This window comes from Apaloderma vittatum, unplaced genomic scaffold, assembly GCF_000703405.1.
Source record: "Apaloderma vittatum isolate BGI_N311 unplaced genomic scaffold, ASM70340v1 scaffold28290, whole genome shotgun sequence".
NCBI classification, from domain to species: domain Eukaryota; kingdom Metazoa; phylum Chordata; class Aves; order Trogoniformes; family Trogonidae; genus Apaloderma; species Apaloderma vittatum.
This window is the reverse complement of record NW_009696772.1, coordinates 1-24,732: the sequence shown is the minus strand read 5'-3', so window position 1 is coordinate 24,732 and position 24,732 is coordinate 1. Positions and strand designations below refer to the sequence as shown.

Sequence of the window (24,732 nt, the reverse complement as noted above, 5' to 3'; positions counted from 1 at the left end):
AGGAGCCGGGGTCCCCGGGGCAGCGTTCCCTCAGGAGGGTTCACCGGTGCGTATGAAGTTCGGAGAAACAGGAGATGAATGCAGCCACGGGTCTACGACAAACTGAGGTTTGTGTGTTTTCGAGTGTCCTGGCAAGACATCGTGCGACAGGGAATGATCCAAAACTTGCTCAGGGAAATCCGGGGCTGTCCTGAAGCCGCAGCCCCGCCGGGGCCTGAGGGCGGCACCGAGCGGAGGGGACTCCAGGAGTTCTTCTCTTGCCTGTGTCAGCCTGCGATCAGCAGCCTGGCCTTGCTCTGCCCCGGCTGTTCGCGGTGGGAGAGCTTCAGAACTGAAAGTACAGAACTGCTTGATCGTGTAAATGCACCTGTATGAGAATCGGAATTCTTTGCTTTTTGTTGTATCCACAGGTTGAAACGCCGATCGGTAATATGGAGCAGAACTTAGAGGCGCTTCAGGAACCTGCTATCACTAAGTAAGCGACGGCCTTGTCTGAGGGTTGAATGTGCAATGGGATTGAATTATATGGGTTTAATTAAAATATGAAGCGCGAAATATTAATGGTTTCAGGAGCAAACGTGATCCTTCCTCAATTTCTTCTGCTGCTTTCTATGCAAACTGAAGAGGCTGCTGATAATTAAGACAGCACGTCTTATTGTTTCAGCTGATAATCTACTGACTGTTAAATTCTTTAAATCTTCATAACTGAACAAAAGGGTGAAAATGAAATCTAATTTAGATGTTAAGAAATGTTATTTTAAATTGTTTTAAAAAATAGTTGAAGTTACTAGGCTACAGTAGCATGAACTTACGTATCACAGTTCTTAAAATGTTCAAAAATCTTAAAACCAAGGCTATTAATTGCTAAAGTCCTACTCTCATTTTGTACAGGTAATAACCACAATTGTTCTTCCCAAGTATTAACTGCATTTTTCATCACAACACAATCATCTCTTTTTTTTGACATAATCCAATACTAGCACAGCACAAAGTCTTTCCCAGGAAGTGTGGTCATGGGCGAGATTTGATGTAGGACATCATCCCATCCTGTTCCAGGAACAGAGCAATATAAAAAGTACTTCCCCATATAATGAGCTAAGTAGTATCTTTAGCTATCGTAATTTGTAAATAAACTTATTACCTAATTTTTGTATGAAACAGTTTCTTCTATCAGTATTACCAAGAAGCAGTCCAAGGTAATATCATGCAGATTAACTGTAAAAGTATTTCTTAAAATAACAGAAACATGCACGTTCTGTTATATCTTCTGGCCCAAGAAAGTTTTAATAGGATTTGAAAGTCTACTCTGTTGTACTGAAGAATAATGTGTGCACTTCTCATGATAGAAAAAGAAAATGTTGCAGTAAAATATTGTCTTCTAAACGATGTGGCCCTTTTTTTTGGCTCTAGGGGACATTCTTTTTATTAGTAATACGATTAGGAAATACATAAGGACTTGAATTTAAAAAAAATCAAAATGTTGCTCTTCTTTGGATACTATTTTAACCAATCAGAAGCCTATTTCAAGAGTTCAGATCCTGCCTGGCCTTTGTTGTCATTGACATACATGAAATTTCAGGCCACTGCAGATGAACCTAGAGAGTGATTTGTCCCATCATAAACCAGGTATTCATAGTAGCTATTTATTTTCATTAAATGCTCAAAGAATTTGGAAGAGTAGTTTAGAAGACATGTCTGATGATAGGAGATATTCGTTCCAATCTATGCTGGCAGTGGTCCAGAGGTAATGCAGATAGCTTTAAAATTGGGGAAAATGCCTGAACAGTCGTGGTGGAAATCAGAACAATTGCATCCCAGCTGCAAGTGCTCATAAATCACAAATCATCCATCCACAGATGCATATGATACCATATGGCTGAAAATTGTTAAATAAACTGGTCATCATTCATATAATGGAACTCTGAGGTACAAGATTCTAATGCACTATTGACTCACAACAGGTTTCTGTATTTCCTATTTTTAAAGCAAGTGTTAAAAAGATAAAATGAGTTAATAGTGGCCCTAGAAGCTGGGTTAAGAATCAAAAGCTAATGAATATACTATGTAAGATATAAATCTTTGTTACTATTGTTCTGTGTAGGTTTTGCCTGTGTTTGCATAAATATGGGCATATTTTCCTATTTCTCAGCAAACCTCAGTAGTAAAGGAAGAAAGAATGTAAACCGACAGTATCAACATTTCCTAAAATGTCAGTTTCTAAATTACAACTTGGTTCTAAAGTGTATGGACAGTAACAATTTTTTTTTATGTCTATTAAGAAACAATCAGAAAAATACAGATTTGTGCAGACCTCCAAAGCAAAAGAGAGGTGAATAGAACTAAAAAGGTCTAACTAGTGCAAAAATCATTTGTGATAAAGGCAGATGAACTCCTGTTGGTAAAACTTATTATCTGGATTTTGGTTTGTCTAAATTCAGAAACATTTGGATTTTACATGGAGATACATGTTATTAAGGACAGCAGACTATGAATCATCTCTATTTTCATCAATATGGAGACAGAATAAAAGATTAAGAGCTTACCTACATCACTTTAAAAAATGAGATACCTTTAAGATACCTTTAAGTGTTTTGATCTCTTTCAGAGTAAATGCAACCAAAAAGAAATAGCTGCCACTTGCTTAAGTGCAAGTCATTAATTCCATGTATGAAGAATATATTTGAAGTATGCATTTAGCAAAGTGGGAATGCTGAATATATATGGGTGAAAAAAATATGCATACTTCTTTGCTTTATGGGAAAATTTGTTCTTTCTGTTGGCATATTAAACAAAAGATACCAGAGTTTTTCACATTCGACATTCAGTAATCAGCAAGTGGTCTCATGATTGTGATACCATATGACTGGCCACGTTCTGAGGGGGGTAGTTAGCACTCTTTTCATAGACTCATAGAATTGGTTAGGTTGGAAGAGACTTTTAAGATCATCCTGTCCAACAGTTAATGTAGTATTGCCAAATCCACCAGTAAATCATGTCCCCAGGTGATTTTTAAATACCTCCAGGGATGGTGACTCAACCACTTGCCTGGGCAGCCTGTTCCAGTGCTTGACAACCCTTTCAGTGAAGAAGTTTTTCCTAATGTCCAACCTAAACCTCCCCTGGTGCAACTGGAGCCCATTTCCTCTTGTCATATTGCTTGTTGCTTGAGAGAAGAGACTGACCCGCACAGCAGTGCAACCTCCTTTCAGGTAGTCGTAGAGAGAGAGAAGGTCTCCCCTCCACTGCCTCTTCTCCAGGCTAAACAACCCCAATTCCCTCAGCCACTCCTCATAAGACCTGTTCTCCAGACTCTTCACCAGCTTCATTACCCTTCTTTCCACACACTTTTGTATCTCAATGTTTTTCCTGGAGTGAGGGGCTCAAAACTGAACACAAGAATCAAGGTGCAGCCTCACCAGTCTGGAATCCAGGGGCATGATTGCTTCCCTCCCCCTGCTGGCCACACTATTCCTGATCCAGGCCAAGATGCCATTGGCCCTTTTGGCCACCTGGGCACACTGCTGGCTCATGTTCAGCCGGCTGTCAATCAACACCCCTAGGTCCTGTTTCCCTGGGCAGCTCTCCAGCCACTCCTTCCCAAGCCTGTAGCATTGCCTGGAGTTGTTGTGACCCAAGGGCAGGACCTGGCACTGGGTCTTGTTGAACCTCTTACAACTGACCTCAGCCCATGCGTCCAGGCTATCCAGATCTCTCTGTAGAGCCTCCCTACTCCCCAGCAGATCAGCACTCCCACCCAGCTTGATGTATTGTTTCCAAACACTGAATGGACTAAAATAATAGTTACAGCAGCTAGTAGTACCTCTGTGCTAGCAGGTGGAGATAGCTACCAAATCCATCTTTATACAGATCTGTGTGTGATACCACAGCCATGGTGCTGTGGTCAGGTAGCAGAACAGCAACAATAGTCCACAACTTCAGGTAGAGCTTTCGTTTTTCAACTGCAGATGTATCTGGAGATGTATCCAGGTAAGGAATTAGATAGAGAAGGTGAAGATGGTTTGAGGCACTGTTTCAGAAGGGATTTTTCCTTCAACAGCCGAGAAGAGTTTCTAGCAACCGCTGCAGAACTTGCCTTGCTCTTCTCCCGGGCAACTGTTGACAGGACAAGAGGGCACGGCCTGAAACTGCATCAGGGGAGGTTTAGGTTGGATCAGGCAGCCCTTCCTCACAGAGAGGGTGCTCAGGCACTGGGATGCACTGCCCAGGGAAGTGATGGAGTCACTGTCCCTGGAGGTGTTTAAGGAGAGGCTGGATGTGGCACTTAGTGCCCTGGTCTGGCCGATGTGACAATGTTGAGTCATAGGCTGGACTTGATGATCTCAGAGGTCTTTCCCAGCTTCAGCAACTCTGTGATTCTGTAACACAGCTGAAACTTAAGAAGGAAAGATGTCAGCCATGGTGAATCTGAAAGGGTAACCCAGTGATCCAGACTAGAGATTGTATTTGCATTTGGACAACAATAGATTTAGATTGGACCTTAGGAAGAAATTCTTCAGTACGAGGGCGGCAAGACTTTGGAATAAATTGCCCAGAGATGTTGTGGCTGCCCCCTGCCTGGAGGTGTTCAAGGCCAAGTTGGACGGAGCCTTGAGTAGCCTGATCTAGTTGAGAGGTGTCCCTGCCCATGACAGGGAGGTTGGACTAGATGATCTCTAAGGTCCCTTCCAGCCTAGGCCATTCTGTGATTCTATGATTTAGATGCTCTGTGTGACACACAGCAACGAAAGTTCCTATTTCTAAAGGCTAAAATCAGGTAGCTGAGTTGTTGCTGGTGGTTCACCAAAGTATTGCCACCTGACATTACACATGGCTGGAAGGGCACAGGTCCTTGTAGCAGCACCAAAGAAAAGGTCGTCCTGATGCAGTATCACTTCATCTTCTGTTTTTAACACCCCATTTTATATTCCACTCAGAGGCAATCAGAGTTTACTGCATCATTAACGTTATTTTGAGATGAGTTTCAGGCACCTAGGAGGGGGTATTTTTCTTTTGTGATATGTACATCACAACGTACTACTTTCTTGCACTTCAGTTATTATCATTCTGTCATTTTAAAATGGCATGGCTAACAGTTTCATCATCAAAAATCCATTAAGATTTATGTGTGTATTTAAAAAGTCTTGCCAATCTTAACATGGATAATGGCAATCTCACGCATTTCTTGATACAAAAAAAGTTTTAAAGAATTTTACGTTTAAAAAGTCATGTTGAGTTTCAATTATGATATTGTAAATATAACAAATTTACTCCAGTTTCCTGTAACAGTTACTGAAACAAGGGATAATGCTCCATTTAAACACCAAAAAGATATTCACTAACACATGTCCATCCATCCATCCATCCATCCGTCCACCTGATGACCTTTAAATGTCCCTTCTAACCTAAACTATTCTATGGTTCTGCGTTAAGGAATTCTTTTTTTAGTGTAGTGCAACCAGAAGTTGAGCACGCAGGATATGAAATGCACACAGAATCACAGAATCAGAGAATGTCAGGGGTTGGAAGGGACCTCCAAAGATCATCTAGTCCAACTCTGCCAGAGCAGAATCACCTACAGTAGGTCACACAGGAACGCGTCCAGGCGGGTTTTGGATGTCTGCGGAGGAGACTCCAATGCAGAATGTGTGGGACCAGCACTTGACTCAGAGCACAACCTACAGGCAGGGGACCTCAGTGTGTCTTCATGGCCATGGGGAGAACAGACATTTGAGCATCTGCTCATGACCTGGGATGTGAAAGATGGCCAGAAAAGGAAGGCAGGACTTTAATGGTTGCATTCAATTAATGACATTCATAGGACCAATGAAACAATTGTGCTCCTGCACTTGGGACTGGTGAGGCTGCACCTCAAGTACTGTGTCCAGTTCTGGGCTCCACAGTACAGGAAGGACAGCAAGGTGCTGGAGAATCATAGAATGATCATAGAATGGCCTAGACTGGAAGGGACCTTAGAGGTCATCTAGTCCAACCTCCCTGTCATGGGCAGGGACGCCACCTCTCGACTAGAACAGGCAACACATGGGGACTAGAACGGGAAGCGAACCCGCGATCTGGGTGTTGTCATTGTTGTCAGCACCACACTCAAACCACTGAGCTAACCGGCCCCCTCTAGAGAAGGTACAGAGAAGGGCAACCAGAATGATAGGGGACTAGAGGGTAAGTCTTACGCTCTTCTCCCTAGTAAATAGCGATAGGACAAGAGGGAACGGGTTCAAGTTGCACCAGAGGAAGTTTAGATTGGATATTAGGAAAAGCTTCTTCACCGAAAGGGTGGTGAAGCACTGGAGTGGGTTGCCAAGGGAGGTGGTAGAGTCACCATCACCGGACGTCTTTAAAAAAAGGGCTGGATGTGGCACTTCAGGAGATGGTTTAGTGTTAGGGTGGTGTAGGGCTTTATGTTGGACTTGATGATGTTAAAGGTCCTTTCCAACCTTTATGATTCCATGATTCACACAACATGGTTGTATCAACTACCAGGAGTAAAAGCATCTGCTTGTGTTAAGGCTTAATTTGCACAGTCATTTGCAGTAGAGGAGCATGTTAGCAACCTGGTCTAACAGGAGGTGTCTCTGCCCATGGTGGGGGTTTGGAACTAGATGATCTCTAAGGTCCCTTCCAACCTAGGCCATTCTATGATTCTGTGATTCAGTGATTGTGTGACGTGACACGCTGGCAGCACACTCAGCAGCTGATCGCTCACCAGCAGTAGGAATATTACCCCTGAGTTCATAGCTTGCTTGTGTTTGGTTTAGTGCAGTTCTGCTCAAGTAGAATTCCTAATTGCTTGTCATGTTCTCAGCTGCAATGTCTCCCAAACACCTATGCCAGATTCTAATGCTCATGACAGAACAAAATGTCATTTGGGGCCAGTTATGGTTATTGGAATCCTCTCCAGCTCCTCCCAGGGTGGTGCGGTTACAGGCGTGCTCCTGTGCTTTTTATCATTAACCCTCTTGTAGGTTGCTGCTACATTATTCATATGCTGCACCGACTTTTGTTTCTGTGTGACAGTCTCTATGGCGATTATTTCATAAAATAATAGCTATGATAATGTTAAGGAAATAGCTACTCTCATTTTGACAGACCATCATGCCACAGAGGTGTTAGAATGGCTGCAAAATGATCAGTGGTCATAAAGGCACTTCCCGTGCTCACAGGGCCACACACAGAGGTGTGTACCATCAGCAGTCAAGAGAATACATAGCTTTTAATTTTTTATAAAATAAGCCAAAGAAATTATAACCATAAGTGGCTATCACTTTTACATTTGGGAAAAATGTTAGTGAGATAAATAATATTATAAAAAGGAAAATGGAACATGTCATAATCCAAAACAATGTCACAACATTCTTAGATTATTTTAAGTGAAGAAACTTGTTTATCAGAAGGCTAAATTTGTGATCATGACAAATAATAGGTTACAATACTTTTTTTTTGCATCAGTTTAGTTATCAGGAGGGATAGTTAACAAATTTATGAAAGAATACAATTCTTGGTTTTAGCTTAAAGAAATTCAAAATAGGCTTCTAATCAAAAAGAAGAACAGAAAGAAAAGACTTGGAACTTATGCACCAGTGTGAGGAAATGGAAATTAAATGCAGATTTTTTGACTTCAGTTTTACAATGAACAGTCACTGTGACAGATGAAAAATGAGAAGAGAAAGCAGGCGTGCCACTAACAGTTTAGTAACAGTGTAACTGGTTGAGATATAGGAGAGAGAGTTGACAATGGAGAAAAAACATTGGTTTTATTTGTACTTTCATTTAGATATGGCAGTAATTGGATACACTAATCTCTAAATTGTAGCAGAGAGAAAAATGCAGAAATTTTCACAATGATCAGATCATTCCATTGGCAAGAGTAATATGAAGACTTTAAATGAGAATTCTTTTTTTTCTTGGCCAAGTAAAGTTGCAATGACTAAAGATGACACATTTCCATACATTCCAGTGTGTTACAGAGATAAGATAAAGGTATGTCTTCTAAAGAATGTAATAAAGCTGTATATTAGGGTAGTTTATAAATAGAATTTCTTATTTAGAAAAGAATGTTAAACAATTAAAACTAGAACACGAAAAAAGAAAGGTATGAAACAAGCTCTAAAAATGAAGTGGAAAAGGACTAGAAAGGTTTATCAATAGTTAACTTGGATGAGAAAAGGATATGCAGATAACAGATGCTAATAAAATGTGTAGAAAGTAAGTTTACAGAAATGAGAAAGATACTACTCAGAAGTTTAAAAATTCAACTCATGATCCCACTGGCTAAAAAAAGGCAGTGAAAGGTTTTCCTTCGCTTTAGTGAGATATACGCTCCTTTTTGGTACTAAGTGTAAAAATATCTGCATCTGACATTCTGTGAGCTTTGAATATAGCAAAAGTGTTCAGAAGCTGTGGTATTTTATTTTTTTAAGTTGATAGAAATAATTTTATTTCAATAAATGACATGAAACAGTGGTAAGTCTGCTAAAGGCTTCTATCAAAAATACTGTCTTAACTAGTTCTGATCCTATATCTGAATTAAGTAAACTGAAATAAAATTGAATCTTTAATGACTGACGAATAACAGATTTCTTTTTTCTAATGTGTAATTAATCATAGTGATAGAAAAGTCTTTTTTTTTGTATGACTTGATGAAAATTAAATTTTATAGATAATTTATGGACTCACTCATGCATAGTTAAACATTTTGTTCAATAGCTAATTCTTCTTTGTAACAGTCCAAAAGCAGCTCTGAGTGTTAATGTAATAAAATTCCCCTTTTTTATTTTATGGAGAGAAATTAGTTAGGAGTGTACTTTGTGTCCTTTATCTTCCTCCCAAACCCTAGAATCCTAGGTTAAGAGGATAAGAAGCAGTAAGTCAGGAAATCTTCAGGAACATTTCAGTAAACACTTGTATTTAATTTTTTTTTTTCCATGTTTCACTGAATGTTAAATAAATCCATGAGTTCTAGGAGTATTCTGACTTAGAAGAAAATCATTGCAAATCTGCAGTGCAAGCTATAAATTTCCAGATTGAGAGAAGCCATTAGTTCATAAAACAATCAAGGGTAACTTGGTAATAAACTCTCAAAAGTACTTCAGGAGGAAAAACTTCTCATGTACTCTAGAAGGACTCTATAATTTTGATGTTAAATAGTCATGTCTACAAATAAAAAAAATTAGAATGTAGAAAGAATTATGCAATTTCTAGCATAAGAAAGTATCCAGAGGCAAATGTTCTATAATCTTTATGTTTTGTATTTCAGATTTTTCTAATATTTATCATCACATACAAATAGATATGGAATAAAGAAATCTCCATTCCAAAGTTCAGATATTTCATATATATTTGCTAAATGGTATAAACCAGCTGATTTAAACATTGTTTCATGCTGTCCAGACAAAGTTTCAATTTTTAAAATTAATATATGAGTATAAGAGGGTAACTAAGAATGCAACTTTGACTTCTTTCAGTTTCTGATGGCCCTTCTAATAAGGCATAAATTAACTATATATCATTATTTTGTTACCTAGGAGACACCTTAAAGCAACAGTGTAAAACACTGTCGTCTGCTGCCGGTGAAGTCATAGTGTAAAGGATGTATTCCCAATTTAATCTCAGAAGTTTGGGAAAAAGTCTAATGTTTATGTTGCAGATATTGTACAAATCTCTGTGAAATGCAGCATGTGGTCCCTCAAAGACAAGTCCTTTTCCAAAATGCACTCATGTCTGTGCTTCTTTGAAGAATTAAAACTTACTATTATTACACAAGTCACCTCACTATTTAAGTCCATTTTCTACAAAGAAACAGGAAAAACAAGGTATAGAGTTGAACTAGTAATTACGAATTGTGGCTCACTTTCAAGCCAGCTGTTTAATAACCTCCTCCAGCAAAGTCCGTTTCCGTCGTTATGTCCCCTTAGTGGGAAGTGCTGTGCCCATCAGCAACTTAATATTTACCTTCTCCTACTCCTGTCCGTTGAAATTTGGGACTGGATACCTTCAACTTGATTTATGCTCATTTGATAGTTCATCCCTGCAAGAGTGAGATGATATCAAACAGCATTTAAACTACACAAATAGTCCAGGATATGCTAAATGTTCTGATTTTGACTTCAGGCAAACTCCAGATAGATGAAGTGAGATTCCACCTACATTTGAAGGCATCGTGTAGCTTTCCCGTTTCTTTCTTCCTGATGTTGAAAAGTGGCTATTTCCGTGGGAGTTAAAATAAAATCTCAGCAATGTAAATAAAGTTTTGTTTTCTCCCGTATTCTTTATTTGAAAAAAAAATAACTTTTTCTTTTTTGCATTATTAGAGCTTCTCTGTGTGAAGCTGAACTTCAGGAATTAGTGCATCAAATTGACATCATGGTAAACAGCAAGAAAGTGGAATGGGAAAGGAAGATGAAAGCTTTAGAAGCAAAGGTGGATATCAAGGATCAAGAACTAGCAAGTGCCCAAAGCAGACTGGATGAAAAAGGTCAAGAGGTATTTAAGAATATCACATTCTATAAAGAAAGTATTTATTCTAGTAGCTAGCTAATAGTGTGCTCTAAATGCTCTATAAGGAAACCTGTTTGTTCTATCATGTAGAAATACCAAACACCCTGTAAAGGTCACTAATTATTCTTAGTGTTTTGTTTTAAAATGTGCTTCTGTTCTGAAAAGTGATTGTAAAAATGTCATTGAAACTCTCATATTTCTTCTGTTTCCCTAAAGTCTAAATCAAATATTCTCAGTTTAGTTGTAAAAAGGTAATTTGATATTTTTGCTAAATGCCAGCACTTCTAGTGTAACCAGAAATGTGAAATGGAAATGTACAGTTCAAAAAGTTTCACAAAATTATGCCTTTGTAATTCCTGTTTGTACCTCATTTTTATCATTTTACATGACAGGATGTCTTTGTATGATAAATTCGTTATTAATAGCGAGGATTTGAATTGTGCTACCACTTAGACTTGCTTATCAAACTGAAAGCCCCAGTGTACCTAATGTTGTCCCTGCTTCACAGTCCTGTCTGCTGAATATTCATTTGGAAGCATCAGTAAATCCTAGCACAGCACTTAGTCCTAGTTGCAGACATCCAGAGTAAGTGGTATTTACACACGGGCATCCTCGTGTGAGTCAGATGTCGGAACTGCCAGTGAGAGTTTTGAAAATGAAATAACTCTCTCTAATAAGCAATTAAGAACTTGCCCTTAGTTATTGCAGTTAGAGGAGCCAAGAGAATAAATAATTCAACTGGCCAATCCTTAAAGCACCAATTTATTTGCCTGTACAGAGATGTTATCTGAAATGTTTTAGCGTATTCTCTTAGCATCCAGCTGCCCCTCCAGGAAAACATCAGTGTCATGTGTGGTCTTTGCCATATTTCTCAGATCTCTGTGAAACTCAGATAATTCCAGGTATCTGAAATGGCACTGTACTTAGGAACCTGAAATGAGTCTACAGTGTCTCCTGATAATTTGTATGTAAGTAGCTGGAAGTCATTTCGATGATTATATAAGCCATTCAAGCAAAATGTTCACAATGGGGCACAGCAGTTCATTCATATAGTTGGGTTAGAAAAGCTTCCATTAAATGGACTTTCATGACAGACTCAGACAATATTACCATTAAATCGTATCCTGAGCCTACAATGAGGTTTTTACTATAAAATCCCTAACTTAATGTCGACACCATCTGGGTTTCTGGTAAACAGTTTTATTATTAAGCTACTGAATGAATATGTATTTTTAATATCTATCTTTTAAGCAACAGTCTACTTTCAAAGTTTCAGAAGGTGATTCCAAAAATGACGCATTTTGGAACACTTTGGGAAAGGTAAATTGGCATGCTTATTCTAACTGCAGGTGGAACTACTGCAACAGAAACTGGAAGACTTACAGAAAACAAAATATGAAATGGCTCAGCATTATGAAACACAGTTTCAAGCACTGCAGTCTCAAGTAAGAGAAATGTCTATTTCATTACTTCATGATTGCAGAATAAAGAGCTTGTTCATGCCTAATGGTATAAGTGTAGCTCTATGGATTTGGGAAAGATTAATTGTGTCATACAAATTATGATGACTACAGCTTCCTACAGGGGTCCATTATCATTCCTGTACTGACATGTCTGAACCCTTGGGATGGATTTTGGTGTGATCATGATATCTGTTACAGAGACAGATACACAGTTTCCTAACTTTGGACTAATAAACTAAAACCTTGGTGAATGAATAATTCCGATTCATGCCAATAAGGCTTTTGCGCACATTAGGAATTTTAAGGCATAAAATGTTTCATCGTGTCTTTGCTGTATTTTTTTCTGGTTTTAGTTTGCCTGATTTACAGGAGTTATTAAAGTGGTCTGATAGCTTTCAATAAAGGAACATAGTATCAAAATGAGAGCAACCTGAATTGTTGACTGTGAACTTGCTTTGGCTTTACTGATTTCGGAGTGTGCTCACTCCAAAGTCTCTTGAGAAGTATGTTTCTGTATTTAAAGGCAAATTACACTAACTTCTTTCACAGCAAAAAAAAATCATGGAACTGGATTAAAGCAAAACTTTCATAGGCCTGGTGCTTTAAAGAGCAAAATTTCTCTTTTTTGATTCAAAATTAGGCATTTAAAAAAAGGATTTACTTACCATTTTAAAGCATTGGCCCAGAAAGCCAACCATGTCCTGGGCTGCATCAAAAGAAGCGTGGCCAGCAGGTCAAGGCAGGGGATTGTCCTCCTCTCCTCTGCTCTGGTGAGACCCCACCTGCAGTGCAGGCTCCGGCATAAAAAGGACTGGACCATGTTCAAGGCTGGGTTGAACGGGGCTTTGAGCAACCTGGTCTAGCAGAAGGTTTCCCTGCCTATGGCAGGGGAGGGGAGGAAGAGATGATTTTCCAAGGTCCCTTCCAACCCAAACCATTCTATAGTTCTGTGATTCTCTCACTCTCTTTGGCTGTGTTTGCTCTGTGCCTTTGTTTCTTTATTATTTTCCACTTTAGTCATGATTCTAAAGCCTCAGTGAACTTCACTGTATTCTGTTTGTCAGATTTTCAACAGTTAACATATGCAGTTCTAAATTGTTTTTCCTGATATTCTACTGTTTCCTTCACTGGATCTCCTACCAGAGATTAATGTCACAGTTAAAAAATTCCAGTCATCACACTTACCATAGAATAATCTTGGATTGCACAAATTGCATATCCTTATTTTCATTTAGAAGTGGTAGCACTTAGCACCAAAATCCATCTAACAAATAAATGTAGAACTTGTTCCTAAGGTTGTCTTTAAATTATATTTTCTTTTATATGTGGCAGTTTATTTGACAAACATTTCTGTAAGTAAGCAGAGAATGTTTTGTTTCTTACATAATTAACACTTTTAATAATTTGAGAAAGTAGCTAGAAAAAAAGCGATTTTATAATGTACAAAAATTGCAGAAAAAGAAACAATATCACGCAATGAAAAATGTGACTATTTATGTGTAAGTTGTAAGGTACTTAAGCAACGTAGAACTATTCCCCAAAATACAGTAGATTTCTCTTTTCTCATCCTTTTTCACATTTGCTGCAATATTTTTCAATTTTTTCTTTCATCACATGGTAAAAATGACTGGGTTTGTGTTACATGTTGTTGCTAAAAACTTCACTGAAATGGAACTTTCTGAAATGGAAACTCCAAGTCATTTTTCATAAAGATTTTGATTTTGAAGTTAATTGCCCTACAAGACCTTTGCATGGGCAAATACAATCTGTTTCATCTTTGTGGGTTTTTAAAGAATGTGATACTTCCTAACCTACAAGCTTCTCTCTGTGAACCTGGTTCTACTTTTTGACACGATTCTCCTCTTTAGTTACCACTGAGATCACAGAACCTTTCTTTCAATTTCCTGATTGCTTCTTCTTTTATGCAAGAAGTTTGGATTTCTAGATTTTAAGAATATACATCACTTTCCCATATGTGCCTCCAAACATTTCTTTCTCTCTCAGTTGTTCTCCTTATTTTACCAAAGGTTCCAGCACTGATACCATTTGCATTTTTATCTTCTGATTCCCTTTCTTCTTTCACCAAACCCTATTTCTTCATGAAATATTCATCCAGCACACACTGATTGGAGAACTAAACTCCCAATTTGCCCAGATTGTCTATGCCATAAACAGAAAGTTTGTCTGTTAAAACAATTCCAGTCACCTCTGCTGGAAGTACCACTCTGCTTCTCTAGCTTTTACCTCATCTTCTGATGGAGTTTCTTTCTGAAATTACGGTGCTGCAGTGCCCACAATAGAATGGCTTTAATGTCCCCAATTCTCAGCTGCACAAATACATATCAAAAATGTAGAGCTTGCCTGACAATATTAATCTTTGCCGTATCTCCTTTGTCTCCCTTCTTCTGGTTTTTACCCTCACTTGGTAGCTATACTTCCTTCTACGCTCTATCATCTTAAGAGCTACAACTGAGTTGCGCACAAACGGAGTGAGTGTTACTATTTAACAGCAGCATTGTGTCTTTCTCTGGAGATGTTTTCTTAAAATCCTTCCCAATTTTTGTTCTTTCCTAACCCTGGTAGAAATGGAAAGGATTCCTTTTTCTAGCTCTCAGAATGCTAGGCTATTCAGAACAAATTTCCCTCTGATATACTGCTTCTGCGGCCCTCAGTGCTTTTTACCCTTCCTACCAGTAACAGCAGCTGTTTAATGAGCAACATTCCCACTGAACTGATTGTGTGCCTGTTGAATGCACTGAAACCTGTATTTTTCCTGTATTAGGGAAGTAATTCCTAATATGCAACCTGAAACTCTTAGAGCACACTGCTGCACTCATTCAAATGTACAACATTTTGTCATAATTAAATAGCAAAAACTTCATCTTCTTTTCTTTTTTTTTCTATATTAATTTCTAGTAGTTATTCTCATTTTGAAAATGACAGAAATCCCTCAGCGAAAGAATGAGAATCCATTCTTGCTCTAAGCACTTCAGCAACTAATTGCCTCGCTTCGACATTTAAAAGCTGGCTGACTGCATCTGAGCTACCTCAGGCTCCCTTTGGAATCGGTGGAGGGAAATGGACACCCCTAGAATGTAATTCATGTCAGCGTATGACGAGAATTTAAGGTAGCCGAAATGACTAAGCATTTGGAGGCAATTTTTGTAATGGAGAGTAGCTCAGGTTTGGCTGTCTAACCATCAGAAACCTAAAATGAGATGAATTCTAACACAGAACTCACCGAAATGTTTCATCTTCGTATTTTTTTCTTTTTTGACTCGTACAACAGGCAAATAGAACAACTTGGCCCTTATTTTTTAATCTAGCATTAAATTTTTTATCTAGCATTAAATGGAAGGATTCTTGGCTTTTAGTCTAATTTCTGGTCATGGTAACACCCAGACTATAATCTGTCTGAAATATCCTACTTTCATTAAATAAATCTAATACTCAGACTAACTTTTCTCATTTTGATCATTCTGTTCCACTTGAGACTGATTTGCTGAAGTGTTGGATCCTGCATTTCCCAGCCTTTTTGGCATGAACAATCTAGTACCTCTCTTCATCTCAGTTTGTTCTTTCCAGGCAGTTCACATACGCCGTTAACGTATTAAAGAGCAAAACTCTTGTTATTTGAAAGAAGGATATCTTTCTTCCAAAGGCAATGAGTTCCGTGTCGACTGAGCCTGGGTACTCTGACCCGTTTTAAGTATTTTATCTTAACTGTGTTCTCTAGCAAGGTCAATTTCAAATATAGACAGCTTTTTTGCAAGATTTTAAAATTTGTTTTGAAGGAGATATCTCAGCTCTGTAAGTCCATGTTACGGGATTTTTATTCAGGAATTCACTGTTGGTCAAATCTATCCCTGGACTGCCCCATTTCATGAGGCTTTCTAGTCTCAGACAATCTTATCTTCTGGTCATTTTTTCAATTATTTTTTCCTCTTCCATATTATGAGTTCCTGAAATCATCTCAAATGTTTCTAGGGAGTTTCCAGATTATTTTTTAACTCAAGTTTCTATTCTATATCTTTTCTGGACTTTTTAGGCCATCTTTGTTATCTCCGCAGATCTCAATTCCTTCCTCTAGGTTGACTCAATAGGATTCCATTCCATTTCCAAGTAATCTCTTTTCTGACAGTAGTTCACTTGAACAGCTAACAAATATATGAGATTTTATGGATTTTGTTTGTTTAGACAAAGAACTTAATGTTAAGAGTTAGAATTTAAGTCATATATACCTGGATTTAAAGGAATGAAACAAGAGACATGATCAGTATTCATAGCTGTAAGCTTTTTTCCTACTCAACATTCTTCACAAAGCTCTTTCACTCTGCTTCCCTCAAGACCATATTTTGTTTCCTTTGTCAGTAACCATAGTTTTCCTTTTTTTTTTTTCTTTCCCAGACCAGATGTATGTCTCTCTCTCAGACAATGTAAATTTGCTGTAGCAAACCTGTTAACAGTCCTGAGCCCCTTTGCTTGTGTAGAATAGCAAACTGTTGATCAGATCAGCCCTTTTTCTGAAGAGGCTGGTGCCTTCAAAGAGGCTGATACTTCTACTGCTACCTGCCCTTCTCTGCCTGTGACTCCCTTGCCTCTGACTCCCAAGCCATGCTTTCATGGTGAGATCAACAGGCAGAACAGTATTTAGTGGTTAATTCTCTTCAACGCTCTTTGGTACTTAATGATTCCAGAAGGATGCACTCATCACACACGTAACATTTCAACAGTTTTCATGATAAAAAAAAAAAGGAAACATGCAAGTTTTAAATACGTTCATGGTAATCTTCGTTCGGGCTAGTGAAACACCCTTTAAAAATGTCAACACAAGATGGCAGTAAACAAGTACAGAACATTTCAGTTAAACATTCTACAGGAAATGACACTATGAGTAACAGTGCCGTAAAGAACTTTGATCTGTCCAATCAACCCACTGGAAAAATTAGTTTAACATTCACATGAGAGCTTAATCTGGTTCGTCTCTATGAAATTCACTTCATTAATTGATTCTTTGTTACATCGATTAAATATTTAGAAGGCTGAAGATGCAGTTGGCGATTCTAGCGTAAAGAAAACTTTGGCCATGTATTACAGACCTCAGGACAACTTTGACCATGTAGGGCTAGATATAAAAATGTCGGTTTCATTACTTTATGATTGCAGTATAAAGAGCTTATTCATGCATAGATGTACCTCTGTCGATTTGGGAGAGATTAATCGTCTCATACACATTATGATGACTCCAGCTTCCTACCAGGCTCCATTATAATTTCTTTACTGACATGTCCAAACTCTTTGGATGGATTTTGATGTGCTCGTGATATCTGTTACAAAGACAGGTACTTGATTTCCTGATTTGGACTAATAAACCAAAACCTTGGTGAACGAAATAAAGTAGATAACTAGATTCATGCTTACGCACATTAGGAATTTTAAGATGTAAACTGGTCTCATCATATCTTTGCTATATTTTTTTCCTGGGTTGTCTGGTCATATTTGATAGATTCTGCATGTTCAACTCTTTCATTTTTAGCTTTCAAAGTTGACACATAGTTATGAAAAGCTACAGTCACATCGCTTAAAACAAAAAAAGGTTGAAAATAGAGAAAAATGTGAGAAAAGCCTAGAGACGCCACCTGAATTGATCAATTTATGTGAGAAACTGGGGGTAAGAATATTTTGTTATTATAGTCTTATTTTAATATGTCCTTAGTACTAATTTGTGGTTTACAGTTGTGAACTTTTTTCCTTGATAATTCTAGAAAAATCATATAAATGTCTTGCTCTAGTAAAATAAGGTGCACAGATTAATATTCAGGTTTTGTTGTTTTATCCAAGTTTTATGAACATTTTTAGTAGTTTTATGAGTTAATATAGATAATTTTCTTAAGGGTAACCATAAATGAACTTTACTTTTTTCCTGATTAGTGTATGTGTAGTGTAGACAATATAACCTGTTGAGGCATGAGACCTTTTACACATGCAAGACACCGTCACACAATGCCTACCATTTATTCCAGTTTTACACACCTCAGGACCACTTTGACCATGTAGGGCTGGATCAAACCAGAATTCAGGATTGGAAGGCTGTTGGTTATATATATATGTCTTGTCAGCACCCAGGTGCTCGAGGCAATCCACAACCTCAACCGCAGCGCCTGATTTCCCTAGGTGACACATGAAGGAGGATTACACAACTGAAATTATTTTCCGCAGAATCCAGCACACCGAGTGGGGACTAGATAGTATGAGATGCTGTGGACAGGATTGGGTCATATTCTTTATCCCTCCGGATACAGAGTGGGTTTTAGCTGACTTATTTTTGGATACAGGAGGATACCAGTTTCTGATCAGCCTTGACTTCTCAGAGTTAGAAGTTACTTTATGATCTGCGGAATAATCCAAATATTTATAGGGTGAACGAGAGAGTTAGCCAGCACAGAGGATGGCATATAGGGAGCGCTTCCAGGTGATGATGTCTCCCCAGATACCCTTCTGGCTACATTCAGTGGTGCAGAAGCTGATATCCTGTCTCATTTCTTATAACTGAGTGATGTAATCTCTACCTACACTCATTTTTGCTGCTTCTTTTTTACTTACCCGATAAATTTGCTGGTATCCTGTGCAAAGTGAAACAACTTCGAAAGGAAGAATTCCAGAGTGTGTTGAAAAATAACATTTTTTTGTTAGGTAGAAAATGAACATGGGGAGATACCGGTTCAGATTCTGTCTGGAGAGAAGATGATTAAACTGAGTCTTCCAATGAAGCATAGGAAGATCACAAAAATACTCCACATTCTCTCTGGCTGTCCTTTGTAAAGAGCATAATAAAGTAGTGTGTGCTCTGAGCATCGACCAAACTGGGTCCTTTTTCAGAGCAGTGTGGGTTGGAAGTGTGAGCAGGATGGTGGCTGCTAAGCACTGTGAAACTTTTCAGGCTTCTGGTACAGATTTGTGTAGATTTATGATGTAGATTATTTAGACACTTTGAGAATTTCACAACCAAAAATTTAAGATCTAATAGATTTTAAGTACTTCCGTACTAAAGCTGCAATTAAGAAGGGGTTTAGGATCTTTATTTTGAGCTTGCCTCTCTTCCGTGTTATTCTGTAAGATACAGGACTACTGCAACCTTCGTGTGACTGTTCCTGCATAATGGGACACATCCTAGGCACTTCCTAGCTCCATATAATGTTGCTGTCTTGTCCACATGGAAGAGTCCTTAACCATGAGAAAATCTACTCGACTTTGGACTGCAGCACAGCTGCCAGCATCTGCTACTACAAGAATAACAAACGTGTTACACGTCTGCCATTGACTAAATGTGTCACTACTGCGAAACTGTCTGATCCAGCTAATTGCAGAATGACCTTACTTAAGATTAAAATGTGGAAATAATGTAACACAATGCTATAATTTGATTAATTATGCAGTATGAAAAAGGAGTGCTTGGAATATATTCAGCAAATTCAGGTATTCAGGAAATAATTGCCGTGTTCAAAATCTACTAAGCTCAGCAGTGCTTTAGTAAGGCCTTGGACCTGCAGTCCTCATTAAGTAGTCTGAAACGCCATTTGTATCACATTTTGTAAAGTGGGAAGATGTTTATTGGCTTAAAATGCTAAAGCAGATATTAGGATAGCTGTAAAAGATCTGTATTAATCTGTGTTAGAAAGCAATTTTGTTTTGAGTTGCAAATAAAATCTTATTTTTTTAAATTTGGGGAATACGTCAGGTTAGGATAATTATAAAAAATCATGTTTCTTTTTGGAACAAGTATTTGCATTGTGAGAAAGGAAGTTCTCTTGACAGCTACAGTGTTCGGTATATAAAGCAGTATCCTGCTACTGGGCTAATTCTTCAAACTAAAAGAGCAACAGCCCTAGTAACTGGAGTCCTACTTCTGTGTTAAAGTCTAGTTGTGGACATGTAACATCTGGTATTATTTAAGAGCAAATTCACAGACATTGTAAGTAGGAATTTAAGTGCAAATACAAAAGCAACATTAGATAAATCTACTATAATAGAATTTGTTAAAAAAGTTCTTGTTTAAACTGTGTCAACTCAGAATCAAAAGCAGCAACTGTAAAGAGAGGAAGGAGTAAAATTTATTCATAGTAGCTGCTGTCCCACTTATTAGAAAAAATGAAAAAAGGAAGGAGTCAAAACATTTATCTGAATATTAAGGGTTTGATTCCCTGCTGTTACTCTACTTGATGCTGATATAGCTTTAAAAACACAGCAACTGTGCTCCAATAAAACGAGTGTATTATAGTCATAACTTTAAGATCTACAGCAATGGAGGTGATTTTTAAAAAATTATCATTTTTATACAGTGATTTTGTTTTATCACCCATTCTTTTCCGATTAACAGCCCTTAAGACTAGATTTTTTTCTGGTGGGAGTAACTAGATGGCTGGTTTATATCATTGTTCTTTTTTCTTCTTTCCCAAATTCGGGAAAGATTATGTATTAATGAAAAACCTAGATTTTTCTTAGAACTGTAGAATTAAAAAAGTTATTTAGATGAAGAAAAAAAGTTATTTTCCCTTTGTTTACTAGCCTTGTTTTGCTGTCTTTCAGGCAAAATCAAGAGAATGGGATAAGAAGGAGACAATCTGCCAAAATTATCTTGTTTATTTAGATGCTCAACAAAAATTAATTCAGGTAAAATTCTGACCTTTCTGCTTTAGGAGGAGAATAAGCTCAGCTAGGGCTATTTTAACTCAGTTTCAAAAAATCTGAACACCATGAAGCTTATAGTGAGTCTGTCATTACCTGGATATACTGGTAGTGAATACATTGCTTTAGGTAAGGCAGACCTGTAATGGAAGATCTAATGATATACATGGTTATTTTAATTTTATTTTCCTAATGATATTGAGAAAATGAATGTTTCATCATGAAAATTACAACATTTCTCATTTTAAAAACCTACAAAAGGCTGTGCATGTTCCTTTTTACTTTTTAACTATACTGTGGAGATACTTCTATCTTCTGTGGTATTTATTAATATGCAATTAATTGTGATGACAATTATTGAAAAGTATCTTACCAAGTAAGTAGCACATGCCATTACTATGGTGGCTCAGATACAAAGTTCTGTCAAATCTAAGATAGCCCTCATTTTTTGTTTGGATCATAAGTATACATTAATACAATTTATGCAGAAAAATGAATTTCTGTGTGTTACTCCACAATCACACTTGGAGCTGTTTATTGGATCATTTATCCCTTTTTTATCGTATTTTTCAGTTTTCAAGTTACCATTCAGTCCTTGGTTGACTTTATGATTCTTTCTTACTTGCCAACTTGCTTACTGCTTTTTTAATATAGTCCATTGATCTAGCATACTTTTTTAATTCATACATACATACATGAATTTTTAATTCATACATTTTTTTTTATTCATTCCAATCCAGAACAAAATACTGATTTAATGATGTCTTGATGACCTGTCCTGTTCTAAAAAAAAAAACCAAAATAACTTACAAATTAACTGGGCCAAAAGACATCTCCAAAATTAAGTAAGGGGAAGCCAATTACGTTGCTGATTAGTAATCCCCTTTTCCACTGTTACTGAACTCATTGGATCTTAATCTAGTGAAACACTTTCTTAACGATTGCTGTGAGACTCCAGTCTCCTCAAAGTTTCCAAGGATGACAGTTAAGTTTTGGTTTTAGGTGCTGAAAGCATTATATTGCAACTATTCAACTTCTCTACAAATACGTTAAAAAAGTGAAGCTTTGACTAGATGAAACTGCTGACTGATGTATGCTGGTTCTATAGTTACACAAGTCAAAATAGAGTTCTTGGGGAGTCCATCCACATTTTTCTCTGAGGCTTTCAGTGCTTTTAATGAACTTTCTTTGAAAACAATTGTCTTCACAGCCATAACATAACACTGACAAATTTATTAAATAGAAATCTGATGGACTGTTACTGTTGCAAAAGCATTAATTGGTCCTGGATCTTTGTCTCAGACTCCTCTTTTGTGAGGTCTTTGATTTCCAGATGGAGTCTTGCACTGGTTTTTTTTACAGGATGCTGTGACATTTTGATATGTCAGACTCCACAACTTAGATGTCAAGGGGACCTTGATTGGTTATCTATAGAAATGAAACTTACCTGCAAATTTTTTTCATTTTTTTGTTTGATATGCAGTCAGTAGTCAGTTCCTCTCAGATATTCAGCCAACACAAATGATGGGAACATGGTCAGTGACTCCACAAGCTGTACTTTTTCCTGTCCTTGTCAATGAAATAGGGCATTCCTAACCCTATTTGTGTTTAATATACATTTTCTTGCTCAACTGCACATGATATATGGTTTCCAGGTTATGTTTTGTTGTCATTTTCCTATCTTCAGTTCTCAATCTTCTGAAAGATTACTGCTGCCTGTTAATCTTCCAGTAGAGGGTTTCCTATGGATAGCTTTATAAAAGCAGAAACAGTTACCATAGTAATTATGCATCCTCACGATTCCTCTGAATTCACAGATACCAATTTCCTGAAGTTTTGGGTTTAAGATTTTAATTAGTACAAGAATGTGAATGGAGTGTGGGGCTCAGCAAAATGTGCAAATGATTCTTCCCCGAGCTTAAGGATAATGATATTGAAGTACCATTCCTGTAGCAACTGAACTGTTTATACATGAACTAAGTATTGCTAACCCTCTAGTCAAAGGTTAATATCTATCCTGAGGCACGCACACACACAAATACAGAGTTCGATGAATCAAAGAACTTTTCACTCAAATTATTTTTATAGGTAACTGCTTTAACTAGGTCATCATAATCACCGTTTTCACATTTGAGACCAATAACATTAAGTGCTAAGGAAATACACAGCAGAGGAGAAAAATCCTTGGAAAAAATTATGTGCCCTTGAAAGTTTCGGAAAATTTTTTTTCCTCAGGGCGAGGAACATGAGATTAAAAAAAGGAAGTACCTTTTAAAGAAGTAACGCAAACTGTTCCAGTTGTGCCATCTTTTCTAAGCAAATTCTGGTGAAGATGGAAGTGGCTTTATGATTTTAGTAGTTTGGTCCCAGCAATTTACATGTAATTATTGAATTTCATTTAAAAGATTTTTTTGTTTTATAGAAGCAGACCCAGAATTATCAATACCAAATAAGCAATAAGAAACAAAACCAAGACGAGGTAATTACCTATGGCCAGCCTGAAAGTGAAAAGGATGAGTTGATTATTGAAAAGCTGAAGGCAACTGTGAATGAAGTAGCAATAAGCAAGAATAAACTAGAAGAGGAAAATCTGAAACTCCGGGAGGATCTAAAAATGTACCAAAGCCAGTGCCAGGTAGTAATAATTTTTCTTTTTCATAATGACTGTGGAATTAACATTGGAGAATTAATTACTCAGGACTAAACTTGAAAGAGTAGTACTGAGATGTGTATACAGAAGATCTCTACATTAGGTATATTCTTTGCAGGAACACAGAATGAGCTGTCAACAGTACAAATCTTTGAGTAACTCTTCAAGAGAAGACAGCAATATGTTTGATATGTAGTAGTATATTTTATTCTTGTCTGTTTATCTTGGGGTTTATAACCTTCCTATATCCGTAGCATCTACAGCAACTTAACCCAGTTCACTTGGTCCCTTGTATATAAATGACGTCTATGAAATCTATTTATCTGATTTACAACTTCTTGTACACTGTGCCACATAGCTAGTAAATAAGTATAGAAAAAAAGTATGGTATACTTTATTATTATTATTATTGAGAGAAGATTTTGCAGTCAATGAATTTTAAGTTGCCAGTCTTGTGAAGAACCATGAGTTTTCATCTTATCCCTAGTTTAATGTTTTTCAGCTATGATCTATGAAGACAGCCATTTGGGCCTCTTTTGGTGTTGATATATGAGTTCTGACAAGATTGAGATAATACAAGATATTTACAGCCTTTTGTGTTAGCTGTGTCTGAAACAGATAAGGAATGAGATTCTCGTTGCTATTTTTTTTTCTGGTAACATACATAAGTTATGCTTTTGCTTATTTATTTAAGCACTTCAAGCTTTGGTAATGTATCGAATGGCCTGCCATAACTTCAACTTTTTCTGGAGAAAGATAATCTAATTTCTATTTATAGGCAACCTTGCAGAGTTATAATCTCATATGCAATATACTTACCAGGAATTAACATTTCTGTGGTGGAGGTTAATTTCAGGTGCTGTTAGAATGGTCAGGTTTAGCGCAGATGATGTTTACACGTTTCGTTTGCACGTTAGTCCATGGAGTTACTTGCCTGTGTAGAAGTTACTGGTATGCAGGCAAAACCCTCTGTTTTGGGGTCTGTTAAAAAAGCTGCCATCAAAAGTAGTGGGACTAGAGTGTGGAGTGGAACAAATCATGGCAGTTGGAGCAGGTGATAGATACCGAGTGACAAAGAGAGTAAAAGTCATTGTGGTGTAGCCTTTAAGAAAGCCTTCAAGCAAGAGGATTTTTGGAGTTGTGAAGAGAGTACAGGAGCTGTAGACATTTCAAGTAGAAGTGTGTTGTGGTTTGACCCTGGCCAGCAGCCAGGTGCCCACACAGCCGCTCTCTCACCTCCCCTTCTCTTCTCGACAGGGGGAGAAAATACATCGAAGGGCTCGAGGTTTGAGCTAAGGACAGGGAGAACACTTGCATTTACTGTCCTGGGCAATACAGGCTCAATTTTGGGGAAATTAGTTAGATTTATTAAAAGAACAAATTAGAGAGACGTAGTGAGAAATAAAAGAAAAACAGATCTTA

General features: G+C 37.5%; 1 protein-coding gene across 1 annotated transcript; it reads left to right on the top strand.

Annotated features, from left to right (window-relative positions):
- Nucleotides 1-431: 431 nt before the first annotated feature.
- CCDC67 (coiled-coil domain containing 67) lies at nucleotides 432-23,295 on the top strand (the record flags this gene model as incomplete). Its single annotated transcript, XM_009876251.1, has 6 exons — nucleotides 432-475; nucleotides 10,326-10,497; nucleotides 11,862-11,957; nucleotides 17,512-17,646; nucleotides 20,541-20,645; nucleotides 23,083-23,295. Coding segments are annotated over exons 1-6 (765 nt in total), but the record flags the coding sequence as incomplete, so codon positions are not given.
- Between the last annotated feature and the right edge of the window lie 1,437 nt (nucleotides 23,296-24,732).